This window comes from Zootoca vivipara, chromosome 2, assembly GCF_963506605.1.
Source record: "Zootoca vivipara chromosome 2, rZooViv1.1, whole genome shotgun sequence".
NCBI classification, from domain to species: Eukaryota; Metazoa; Chordata; class Lepidosauria; order Squamata; family Lacertidae; genus Zootoca; species Zootoca vivipara.
Window position 1 is genome coordinate 97,805,745 of NC_083277.1, and position 13,000 is coordinate 97,818,744.

Below are 13,000 nucleotides of genomic sequence, written 5' to 3' on the forward strand. Positions count from 1 at the left end.
TCAAAGCCTGACAGCACGTACAGAGCCTGACAGCAACTCTGCTACAATCTGCCTGTCTGGATCCATGAGAAAGAGTAGATTTTGCTATAAGGGTTAGCTCCATTTCAAGCTTCAACAGAGCCAGGCAGTACAGAAAGCCACCCAGTCCACAGTAGGACTGGAGACTGCTGTGGAGTAAGCCTGGACTGAGGTTTAAGGATAGCAGAAGTTGTTGTCTATGAAAATGACCACACCATCAGTTCTCCTTCAATTCTTGGGTCGTCAGAATCAGAAGCACCTTAGTGTTTGCCTGTGTTCTTTAAGGCTGCCTCATTTCTTATGGTCAGAATCCCAAGGTAACAAGTGGAGGACGTAGAAAAACAACAATATAAAAGTGGAAACGGATTTTAAATTGAAAAAGGAAGAGTAAAGGGGGCATTTCTGTCACTTCTGCATCAACCAGGTATATGAAAACAGACTATATTGTCGATGTTGGATTGTGCTTTTGTTGTTCAATATTTCAACATTGTTGTTTCAACATTGAAAACAATCAAATTAAAAAGGCAGTGTTGAACATTCATGTCTTCCTTCATGCTTGCAGATGACCCAGCGAGGTGTAGCGAGGGATGTTGCCTCTTCCCCTCTTTCGGGAATGAAGAACAACAGCATAAGAGAAAAGAATCCTCTGGCTATACGCAGGTGTGTAACAGTTCAGAGAGAGCTAGAAAAACGCATCCATTTGGTGCTATCTCAAGCTGTCCCATAGCCCAAAGGGAACTGCTATGCATTGAGGAAGGAGAAAGCAGACGATCCCTGGTTATCCTCAGTGGCTCTGGTGCTCCCAGTGCAAGGTGCTGTCCAGGGAGCTGGAGGTATACATTCCTGCTCCAGAGTATCTGCTAATACCATGCTTGAGGGTGCGACCAGCTCCATGCCAGCAAACAGGGACACTGTGCCATCTGGATCACCTCTTGGAGGCCTGTCCTCTTGGGGTTCAGGGTTTGGGAGCCTGCATTCTGGCCCTCGCTGGCCAAGCTCAGGTGGCTGGCTAATTCCAAGTTGGCCAGAGGACCCAGGTTCCAGCACCTGCCCTTCTGATGGATGCACTGCCCTGGTGAGGACTTCAGGTGCTGGGGAGGGCTGTGGCGCGAGACTCAGGGGTTTGAGGATAGCCTCTTCTGCAAATGGCATTGTATCTGCCAGTAAGTCATCAGGACGCTTGGATGTGGTCCTGGCAGGGGCACAGTGGCCGGGAACCGGAGAAGAGGTCTTGGAAGTGGGATGGCTCCTGCTGAGTGCTTCAAACTGACGCAAGATCTGTTGAAAGTGGGGCAGAAGAGAAAGAGGGAGTGTGCCAAGTATGAGAAGAATAGTAGCGGAAGCTGGGAAAGGAGGACTCTACCCACCACAAGAAAGAGAGAAAGAGAGAGAGAGAGAGGAGAGGGAGAGGAGAGAGAGAGAGAGAGAGAGAGAGAGAGAGAGAGAGAGAGAGAGAGAGAGAGAGAGAGAGAGAGAGAGAGGAGAGGGAGAGAGAGAGAGAGAGAGAGCCAGAGCCTAACAACAGGCAAAGGACCAATAGCGCCTCCATCCCCAGCCAATGAAAACACTTCCATTCACTTTTACTGTGCTCGAGGGTCTGCTTTCTCAAGTTTATGTTTGTATATCTTGCTCTTCCTTGCAAAGCTGAGAGTGACTAATCCAGGGCATGGGGGGGACCTTTTACAGGCCAAGGGTTGCATTGCCACATGGGCAGGGCAGCCTTCCAGGGGCCACAAACCAATGGTGGGGATGGCCAGAGGTAAAAGGTTGGTGGAGCAATTGATGCAATTCTCACCTTTGTACAATAAAAGTACTCAAAGAGTCAGAGGTTGTGACACACCAGCCACCACATCTATCTTTCCTCCATCCACCAAAGCGAGCAAAAGGTTATCATCCCAGTTCAAGGGCACAATCCAGCCAGGCAAAAGCATTCCAGGAGACCATGGAGCAAGGGTAGTGAAGGGTGCACCCTAGTGAGAGAGTCTCAAGGTTTGGGTACAGAGGCTTGGAGGGCTGTGTCTGGAACCTAAGCCTGAGGTTCACCACCGCTGGATTTTTGTGAGGGGCCCAGTGCTTCCCTCCAGGCAGAGACCAGGTCTTACGTTTCAACCATGCTATCAACTTTGGGCAGAAACTACTTTGTTCTACCACTGACTCTTTGATGCCTTGTTCTCAGGCAATCTTGAAGAGCTGCTAGAGCAGGGACATTTATTTATCTAAAAGATTTTAAGTCTCCTTTCAGGGCACACGGACCTCCCCAGGCAGCTCATAAGGATCCAAAGCATGTGGGGAAAAACCCAAAAGAAACCAAGTGAATTTGTTTTTTCAAGTACAGTACCAATTCAGCCAAATGCAGACCTGAAAAAATGTGTTTTAGAGTGTTTTCTTTAAAAAAATAAAAAGAGATCAGCAGTAATGACATCATATGTTCTAAAAGTATGGGGCCACCACTGAGAACGTCCAGCCGCCGGGACCCACCAGCTCTCGACAGCAGAGTCTCAGACACTGATCTCAATGCTTTAGGCAAGCTCATGCAGCTATAGGTAAACTTTCAGATAGCATTGTCCCAAACTATTTAGGGCTACTTTTTAAAGGTCAAAACCAGCACCATATGTTGGGCACCCGAAATGAATAGACATGTAACCAATGGAAAAAGATAAGCAACAACATGCCAAGGTTGAAGATTCGTTGGACTACAACTCAGGGTCCCTTGCAACTCTACAATTCTTTGATTCTGTGATCCAGCACCCAGCTGCCTCAGATGTTTTAGCAGCCACGTTCTGCAGTAAGTAGTTGTAGTTTCCAAACTGCCCTCAAGGGCAGCCCCGCATACAGCACAGTATCTAGTATGGGCGTAACCAAGGCATGCATAACTGTGGCTAGGTCAGATTTCTCAAGGCAGGTGATTGTATCATCTTCATTAAAGCCACGATGCACAAGCTGTGGAACCTAAACTAGGTTACGTGCACTGGCGAAAAGCAGGCAAAAGTCTCCCAGAGTGCACCAGAGGCAGAAAGAAGGGAGATATTCCAGTCTTGGTCTGCTGAAACCAGTGAAATGGAGCAGTAACAAAACTACATACAGAACCAGCCACTTTATGTCCACCCACACAATCCTGCCCAGTGTGCAGGAGGAACAAGCCCAGCAAAACAACCAAGAGCCTGGGGAGATAGCCAGGGCTGCTGCAACAAACAGCTGTGCGAGCCTTTGGGAGGCAGAGACACGAGAGGGCATCAGAGGAGGGAGGGAAGAAAAGAGGAACAGAGACCAGGAACAGGTTGCCCGTGGCACCTCTGACTATCATTCAAGGCACCCCTAGGTGTCACGGCACAGTGGTAGAAAACCACTGGCCTACAGTTATCCCTCGCCAGGGTGGGACTGATGGGGCGCCCCTTGAGGATTTCAATACACAAAAGGTGGAAACCTAAGCAGGAGTTACCTTTGTTGCTTTGTTGGCTACAGGCCCAGGGCTCTCTTGACTGAGCTCTTGCAAGTGCTGCTGGGTAATGGCAAATATCTGATCATGGGAGAGCAAGTCGGAGCACATGAGGGAATAGATGGCACACATGGCTCTCTGTGGGGGGAAAGGAAAGCAATGGGCTTGCACACTGGGTCCAAAACTTGCACAGCAGCACTAATTTGAGCCCCTCATAATAGGTTGCTTCACTGGAAAGAAACAAACCGAAGCTCCTCTTGCTCCACAGCCCACCCTTACGGGGCGAGAAAAGAAATATATTAGTCCTAGGCTCCAACCCTCAGTGAGATTGCAGCCATCCCCCCCACCCCACCCAATGTGGGCAAAGAGTTCCATTTCCCAACAGCTATTTCAACTCAGAGTTGGAAGTAATCCAGACTGGTTTTTCCCTCCGCAAGTGCTCTTCCAGGAGGCTCACCATGCGAATACACTCGCTGGGGTCCTTCAGGGTTCGGTTGAGGATAGCCAAGACCACTTCGCAATTCAGCAGCCCACACCTACGGAGAGGGACAGTGCTGAGCCCAACAGCCAAACCAAAAAGAAAAAAGAAGAGCAGGGAGAAGTTTTGCAAGGGAAGGGGGAAAAAGAGCGGCCTGGTCTCTCCTGGACCTTCCCTGCTCTCCTAATCCAAGAGGGGCAAGTAGCGTCAAAGCACCTTTTTACCTGGCTGATGGACAGTTCTTCACAAATGAGGCAGGTGAGAGTGGGGGGGGGGAGTAAGAAAAACATTAAGGAGTGGCAAGCTGCCAGCTGTTCCTATTGCTAATGAATGTGGCAACAGGCACCATTTGGATTTTTTGTCTCGAGTGCACCAGTACTTGGGCCCAGATACAAAACTGATGCACAGCCATGCAAATACTAGGGCTGGGCTATGGGTGGAATTCAACATCACATTCTTTCTACTTTTCCATCTGCGCAAGCATTGCAGTTTGCCAGGTGGAACAGTCCTCCTCCCACTCCTTCACCTGTGCGCTGGTTTTTCCTGCTACCTCCCGCCCCCAAATCCAATTTCAGAGGGGCATGGGGGCAGGAAAAGTTCCTTGCACAGGGCTTCTGCTGGTCAGGAGAATGCTACCCGATGTGTTTGGGTACTTCTACAGTAACACAGAAGAGGTGGAGGCAAGGAGGAGAAGGGTCAAGAGACGGCTTGGATAGAAAGGGTGTTCATACTCCTTGATAAAATGCTGGGTCTCCTCGCGTGTCAGGAACACCTTGGAGCCTCTGGTGAGTTTGGTAATGAGGCTCACTTCCTGCAGGCAGTCACCAAGGTCCTCAGCATCTGTCCTGTGAATGATGGGGAGAAGGAAGCTGACAAGCCTGTTCTTTCTCCCTCGTGCCCCACAAGAGATTATCACATACAGGTGCATCTTGAAGGTGCAAGCAGTTGGCCCAGGCCCATTCCCAGCCACTTGCCCTCCCCAGCTCGCTCACCTTTCAGCAATGCTCCCTGGCTCCAGAGCACCTGAGTGGTTGTCGCTGCCCGACTTGCTGTAGGAATCCGAAGTCCTACTCAGCTCACTGTTCTCCTGCAAGGAATTCTGGGAGCTTTGCCCACTGTCCAACTCCTCCCAGCCACCTCCTGCTTGCCCTGGCTGATGGGTCGCTGCAAAAGAATTTCAGAGGAGCAGCCATGGAGGAAGAACTGAAGCCCATCACATCTCAGGAGCTAAGTTCAGGGAAAGCACCTGCGCACCACTCCCACCGCATCTCAACGCCAAAAAGCTACAACCCACAACCAGAGATTCGTCAACTTCCCTCCTATCCCCAGAGCAAGATCTGGGATAAGAATTTGTTATTAACACTCCCAGTACGAGCAACATGAAAAAGGATTTTGCTTGAATTATTACTGTGCACCAGCTACTAAACAGTTGTACCCTAGAAGTGGCTTCTTTTATTCCACCTCAGTAATTCAGGGAAGCTCTAGGTCCCTAACATTTGCTCCTCTTTCTATAAGGTTTCTATACAAGTTTTGAAAACAGGATATACCATGCTTTATAAGAGCATAAGAAAAGGCTGCTGAACGGGCCAGGGGCCCTTCTAGCCCAACTTCCTGTTTTCACAGTGGCCAACAGGATGCTCACAGGAAGTCCAAAAGCAAGACCTGAGCACAAACAGCAGCACTCTACCCAGCTGTGATTCCCAGCAGCTGTCATTCAGAGGCACTTACCTCGCTTCTTATGGACAATGACAGAAGGTGGCTTTGTAGGCAAGACGGAGCTTTTGCCTGGAAAAGGTGCCGTCACTGGCTCGTAGGCATCATCCTTCAGCTCCCTACCATGGGGACAAGGGAGCTCCTGACCAGGGAGCATGGCATTGGCAACCACCTCTGCTGCCTTTTGGATGGTGGCCAGCAGAACTTTGCCAGTGGATGCTGCAACAGTAACAAAGGCAGGCTACTTAGCAGGTCAGGGCATAGTGGTTTGTCAGCCAATACCACCAGCAGTCAACGTGGTGCCCTCCAGACATTGTTGGACTCCCAACTCTCATCGGCCCTGGCCAACCTAGTCAGTGGTCAGAAATGATGGGGGCTGCAGTCAAGCAACATCTGAAAGTTGTTGGCCACCCTGGGTCTATACAATATAGACACTGAGAAAACCCCAGGGCACAGGAAGAAGCCTTCCAAAGGACATCAGACCAAGGCCATTAATTCTGGAAAGAGAGCCCAAGAATGGAAGACGAGTCCAAGACCACTGAAAGAGGCTTCCTCCACTTATACCAGCCTTGGATCTTCAAGATACTAGGATATGTTTGGTTGCTGATGTTCCTCTTTCTAGAGCAGGAGAACAATGCTGCCCTAAGATGGCACCACTGGGTGTTTCCATCCAGTAGATGAAAGCTTCATGCAGGAAAAGACTTGGGTCCCCCCCCTTTCAGTACCTTCAGGACCTCAGTTGCCCTTGCCTGAACCGTGTTGGCCTTCTTTACAGTGCAAATTCTCAAAGTGGCTTAGAAGCCAAGAGGAGAGCTATTGGCAGGTATCACGTAGCATTGGAGCAAGGGCTGAGATCCAGCATGCAGGCAGCATGATGACCTCATCCCAAGAACTGGGGGTGCTCCTCAAGGACAGTAGTAGTAACACTCAAGACTTCCAAACCCAATGCTTACCGGAGCCACTTCTTTCAAAACCAAAGCCTTGGAGTGAGCCATGGGGGCTGGGCCCGGAGCCCATTCCTGGGAAGAGAGGCAATAAAACGAGCATAAATGAAAAGCAAGACCAGTATGGTGGTGGCATGCTTATTTCCTACCAGTATGCATATATTATCATGTCAAGGTGAGATGGGAATTCAGCATGAACAGCCTATTGACATGGGAAGTCTTAAGTTGCTTTGAGTACGGCTTTCCTTTCGCACCAACAAAACATGCAAGGGTTGGGTGTGGTGTGTCCTTATCTTAGACAATCATAGCTTACAAGGTCCCTTTTTAAATAGTTGCACATGAAAACCAGATTCCATACTGAAGTTTTTATCTCAACCACCTCATAAAAGCATCAGGGATATTTTTTTTCTTAAAATCTTGCTCACAGGCAAGCACTAGCTGAGCCTTCTGGACTTAAAAATATGGTTTCAGAGCAAACAGTATGAACAGGGGGAGGTTCCAAGGCCCCTTTTGCATCTTCGCCTGCTTCAGCATTCTCACTTGACCATAAAACTAGATCTGTGGTTCACTCTGTTCTCCTGGAATGCTTGAGAGAGAGACAGTGCAGGTAGTTCTTGTCCTCCTGGGCAGGAAGAGCTGGACAGTTTTCAAGGCCAACAATCTGCCACGCTCCCTCTCTCAATACAAGCTAGTATGGGGGGAAAACAGGAAGAAACAGTGCCGGTTGAATCCCCAATGAAAAGCCTGTACAAACAGGACAAAAAAGTGAAATGCTCTGTTGAATACAGAAGGGAACTGTTGTTTTGAAAAAGTGCAAAAGGGTCCAAGACTTTTCAGAAGGAGTCTGGATGCTGAATAGATTTCTGTTCCCCTGGGGAGTAGCGGTTTACCTGTTGAAGGCAGCTCTTTAGGTGGAATAGCAGCAGGCTGGGGCAGCAACACATCTGAAAACAAAGCGCTTGCCAGGTCCTGCAAAGGAAAGAAGGACAATAGCAGCAACCAGGTGAAGAAGCCAGGCAGAAAGCCTACCATGTGAAAGGACTTTAAGAGCCTACTCAGATCTCTTGTGACCAGGACTTTTTACTCACCTGGGCAGTCACCCGCACCTTCTGATACAAGCTGTTGCCATGGAGAGGATCAGGAGGCCCTGCAAACACTGCAAGGCAGAAGGGGGGATGAGAGAGGGGCTCATCCCTGGGTGCCCTAAACAAGTCAGGTTTCCTGACTTGTCGCAAGACCAACAGTCGCAAGACCAACCGTTGTGTTGATTAATTTCACTGTCTCTCAGCAGCGAAAAACCACCTATGCAGCACTTTATAGTGCTAATATTCCCAACATTGAGGACTAGCCCAAACAAAAAAAAGACATGTTTATCCACAGTGTCTTGCATTATATTATGTGGCAAAACAAAATATATAAAGGAGATATATTGCAGTACAATTATGGTGCGTGCCCATAAAACTGCAGAAGGAAAATGCCCCAGAAATTCCCGTAATGCAAGAAAACTCCCTGAGAAGTGAGCTGTTGGAGGACCTCTCAATGAGTTTTCTTGCATAACATGAATTTCTAGGGCACTTTCTTTCTGCATTTTTATGGGCACTTTTATTTCGGTATTTGTTGGAAAGTGGAAAGTGTTGCATAGGTCCATTTCATCATTTGCTTTAGTTATGAGTAAAATGCAGTAGTAAATAAATAAATTGCTTTAGTTATGAGTAAAATGCAGTAGTAAATACTCAGTGGAATGTGGGGAGAAATAATCAGTTGTGATAATCTAGGTCGGGCCTCATACGCTGGCCATTGGAGTTCAGAATAAACCCTGCACTAAAGAGCACAAATAATGGAGCTAATATACCGTAGATTACGTTTGGCCCTTAAAGTGTTATATGAATATTAGGAAGATACTCTTCCTTATTTATCAATATAGCCAACCCACCACGTCTTGCCTACCTGTGGCCTCCTGGATGAAGGAAGAATTCCGCTTGAGCTGCAGAAGGAAATAGGAAGAGCCATGGCTGCACATGTGGAGCAGGATCTTGAGCACCTGAGGATGCAGAGGGGAGGCTTAGCTTGTATTAGGAGTACTGGGCTGGAAATCCACATACAAAGCGGAGGAAGTTGTCTCGAGATCTAAGGGCATCTCTGCTCTAAGGAGCAACCCATTCCCTCTGCCCTCTTTCAGTTACCTTCAACTTGACATTACACGAGTTGCTCTGAAGGCGATTGAGGAGGTACTCAAGGAGACAGTGACTGCTTCCTGCTGAGTCATGTGAGATCTCTGGAAGTTTGTGATGTTAAGGAGCCAGGAAAGTAAAGGGACGGATGGCGAAGGATCACCTGGAAGGTCATGCCAGGCCCTGCCCAAGGCGCCATGTTTCAGCTGCTGTTTATGCCACACTATACTTGTACTCTCCTTCAGCAGAGTAAGAAATGTTCTGCAATTTGTTTTCGGCATATAGCAGCAGTGGAATTTTCTATTTAAAAAAATGTTTACATGCAGATCTGAAACAATTACACTTGCTGAAGGTATATACTTTGGGTTTAAAGTGTGGGTGAAGTATTGGGAAGGGATAGGAAAGCATGTGCATGTATTTGGAGTGGGGCTGGCTCCTTATCTACCCCACTCTCTGCAGTCCGCATTTGACAGGTGGGCGGGGCTGTCCACTGGTCAATCCTCCAATATCTCCATGCCATCAGGTCACTCATTTTTGGACGATCAGCTGATTGCTGAGCACATCACTTTGCAAGCCCTGACAATCAGTTGATAGTTGGGGCTTGCAAAGTGCTGTGCACAGGTCTTTGCAGGTGCTGCCAATCACCTGACTGGCTATGTCTGAAAATTCCCTTTAGCTCACACCATATATGACACAGTGTATTAGACATCAAAGGTAGGGCTGGTGGGTGTAACTTGGTCAAAATGGCCTCATGGACCAAATAGGGAGGTCTGACGAGCCTAATTGCCATAGGTTCCCCCAGAAGCATCCCTGTTCTAGGAATCTGAGTAGCTTAGTAAGCACTGCTATTTTTTAAGTTTCTTATTTTTCATACCAGAATCATCAGCTATCACAGATGTCACCCAAAAGGCAAAGAAGCAATTTGTATTAATCTAACTTCTGCTTGAATTAACTCCCAGATCATTAGATAGATCGGGCCTCTGTTCTAATCACTAGTCTCTGCTCTTCCTAGGAAAAGCAAGGCAAGCATCACAATAACCAAAGGAACCCCCGGTTGAGACCAAACAGCCAACTCTTTCAGAGAGCAAAGGATACTGGCCATCTCTTCAAGCAGATACCCCGGGCATGGAACTTCATCATCTGAGGTACCTTTGATTAGAATGGGTAGCTGGAACAGGGGGGGGGAGAGAGAAAGAAACACACAAAAAGAAAAGCCATTGAGACAAATGAACACGGCACCTTATCAAAAGGCAAGGATTGTATTTTTTGTCCCTGCATGCTACTCCTGACTCAATCCATGAAGCTGCAGCTAAGGAAGTAGTATCTCCCCCCCCCCCCCCGCCCACAAACCCACAGCTCCGCTTGACAAAAGTCACAGATTGTAGTCAGCATCTTCTCTCCACTAAAGAAAAGGCCTGCTTAATCTCTATTGGCAGAGTATTTCATAGTGCTGAGCTGAAGATGCTAAAGACACTATTTTGTGTCTTTAGGCAGTCCCTAAGGTAACCTGGATAGAAGTTGTTCAGAGCTCTGTAATTGAACACAAAGTTAATTAATTTCAACAGGTTGAATGAATAGAATGTAGTTGGATACAACTAATTATGTATAGATTTTATAATTGATTTCATAGCTGAAAACTGCTTAGAAGCCATTTTGGCATGTGTGGTATATAAAGTAATACTAATACTACTAATGATGTATCTGCTCTAGATACAATTTTCTGGTGCAGCAACTGGTCAATGTAATCAGAGTTTGTATTGTTACTGAGGTAAAGATTCATCCATAAAGCTTTCTCTTCCCCATAACACCTGAACTACAGGATTTACAAGAGCTCCCGTCCCAATTTCAAGCTGTGTGACCATATTACAGCGTGGTGGCCCTGGCAACTCAGCAGCTTAGCAACAACTAGCACAAGTCACGGTTACGAGGATGGAACAAGACCAACTCATACACTAATCCTTCTTGGGGATGATGACAATTACATTATTATACAACTCCACCCCCATAATCACTTCATCTGGCACAATTGCGAAGTTCTCAAAACAACCAGATCTAGCCTTATTATCAAAGCAAAGACCCCTACATGAGGCAAACATATATTGCAAACATGGTACGTATGGATTATTCAGTGCTGAATTAAACCCTGTGCAGCCCCCTAGGCAGTCGATATCTCGCCCCTTCCCTGGCTCTACTTAGACATTGAACTAAGAAAGCTTGGTTGTAATTTTCTTTCAAGATCAAACCAATATCATTTTGATCCGTTGTCATGGGGCCCCTAGGCCTATTAGGTACCTACTCTTGGGTGCCTTATCTGGTTATCTGGCCCTGGGAGTTTTGGCTGTCTACCTCAAAGATGCTTTTGTATAAAGATTTCATCGCTATAACTAGTCTAAACCACTGTGCTATAAGGCTTCGGCCCCATTCATAAGTGCAGTAGAATAATTTGGTGAAGCTCTTCACAAAGATCGCATCAGTTCGGTATGCAAGTGCTGTATGAGTGGGTGCTCCCTCTTTTTCCTTTTCCAAAAGAAAAATAAACTCCTTTCACGAATGGTGTCAAGGGAAAAGGGTTCCCTGCTAAGCCTTTCTCCAGCATAGTGTATTTCTACACCCAGAGATTTTAAATGGAGGAACATTGAAAAACTACCACACCAACTCCAGGCGCTCTGCCCCATGGCGCACCCCCCCCCCCCAAAGCTCCCACTCAGGAGCGCGTTCTCCCTTCTATACCCGGCTCAAGAAGCTCAGCCGATCCCGCAGAGGTACCGCCGCCATGGCAATTTCCGAGCCCGAACATGTGGAAGCTTCACCGCCTCGCCTTCCGGAACTTGACGCGCTCCAATCGGACGGCGAGTCTGCGCGGGCCCAGCCAATCCAATCCTCCGGCAAGCGGGAAGTAGCTGTCACTGCCGGACGCCACCACCAGCGGTAAGGGCGAGAAACGTTCTGTCTAAGCCATCGGACGTTTCCTGCGCAACGTAGCGGGGGCCCAATCAGGACGAGGCATAATGGGGCGGCGGTTCACTCCGGAGATCTTTTGCGAGTTCAGCCGCGCGGGGGCCAATCAGCGGGCGGCAGAGCTCCGCTGGTCCAATGGGAGCTGCGCCGCGGAAGGCGCGGCCTTGGTGATGTCTGCGGACGCCCAGTAGCGTCCGGAGGGTTGCTGGTCCCCGCCATGGCCAGCCGAGGAGTCTGGGGCCGCGTCCGGGAGAGGCTGCAGCGCTTCCCCGAGTTGCTGGCGGGTTGTGGGGAGCAGGTACGGGGCTGGCCCGCCCCCTTGTCATGGCAACGACACCCTTCTTCCTCTCTCTCTTCCACGTCCAGGGGACACTTTTCATTGGAAGAGCTGAGCGATGCACGTGTGTGTTTGTGTGTGTTTAAAGTAATCCTTACAACAAAAGATTAAATGAGATGTGATGTGGATCTGTTAAAAAATCTGGAAAACAAATTGGGGGGGGGCAAACGATATTTATTGGTTTTCCAGATTTTTAACAGACCCACGCCAAATTACATCTGATTTAATCTTTCGTTGTAAGGATTACTTTATTTACTTTTTTATTTTGGCCAAATAATACTGTAATCCTTACAAGTCTGCAAAGTAGATCAGTATCAGCAGCCCCACCATGGGCGTAGCTAGGATTTTTGTTAGGTGAGGGCAGGGCTTTTGTTAGGGGGGGAGGCAGAACCGATGTGATTTGGTCAGTTAAGTATTTCTATTGTTTTACTTGATCTAGGGGGGCAGCTGACCCCCCCCCGACCCCCCCTTTGGCTACGCCCATGAACCCCATAAGTGGCACACGAAAGATCTCAGGCAAAAAGGCTGCCCGGGGTGGTGGGAAAACGTACCTCGCCGCTGTATGTGAAAGGGAGAGCTTCGAAAGCGCAGACCGGCCGGCTAACAGATCAGCCGATTCGTGCTTCTTAAGCGCTGCTTGGCACCGCGTCAGTCAGCGTCTTGCCCACCTTCCTGCAAGCTTTTTGCACGCACCACAAGCCCGTTGCATTCCCTCCCCACAGAGAGTCCGCCCTAAAAAACCTAAAAATCTGAAAAAGAATGGCTAGGCGTTCTGGGCTGCTTAGCCCTCGAGAAACCAGCGAGGTTGAACAAGCATCTATGTGCTTGTTGTATATTTAGATATAGCATCTAACTGGGACTGATCTTTGCAGGCCTCCGTGTACGGCAAGTGCGTTGCCTCCAAGACAACAGGCCATGGGGACCTGAAGAAGGATGCTTGCGCCA

At 48.3% G+C, this 13,000-nt stretch overlaps 1 protein-coding gene across 1 annotated transcript; it reads right to left on the reverse strand.

Annotated features, from left to right (window-relative positions):
- Positions 1 to 245: 245 nt before the first annotated feature.
- TEPSIN (TEPSIN adaptor related protein complex 4 accessory protein) lies at positions 246 to 11,712 on the reverse strand. The gene is made up of 13 exons (XM_035104125.2): positions 11,491 to 11,712; positions 9,856 to 9,928; positions 8,773 to 8,864; positions 8,537 to 8,630; positions 7,678 to 7,745; positions 7,480 to 7,558; positions 6,599 to 6,664; positions 5,661 to 5,864; positions 4,925 to 5,096; positions 4,664 to 4,777; positions 3,912 to 3,990; positions 3,458 to 3,592; positions 246 to 1,296 (listed from the first exon to the last, which is right to left on the reverse strand). The coding sequence occupies exons 1-13, from the start codon at positions 11,533 to 11,535 to the stop codon at positions 760 to 762; spliced, it is 1,758 nt and encodes a 585-aa protein (XP_034960016.1). The 5' UTR covers positions 11,536 to 11,712; the 3' UTR covers positions 246 to 759.
- Positions 11,713 to 13,000: the final 1,288 nt, after the last annotated feature.

Excerpts from the sequence above, each read along its gene's own strand:
- TEPSIN (XM_035104125.2), bottom strand. The coding sequence starts at position 11,535 with ATGGCGGCGGTACCTCTGCGGGATCGGCTGAGCTTCTTGAGCCGG. Across the intron at positions 5,097-5,660 it reads CATTGTCCATAAGAAGCGAG|CGACCCATCAGCCAGGGCAA; the intron begins GTAAGTGCCTCT and ends ATTCTTTTGCAG. Across the intron at positions 3,991-4,663 it reads ACCCAGCATTTTATCAAGGA|GTGTGGGCTGCTGAATTGCG; the intron begins GTATGAACACCC and ends CCCTCTCCGTAG.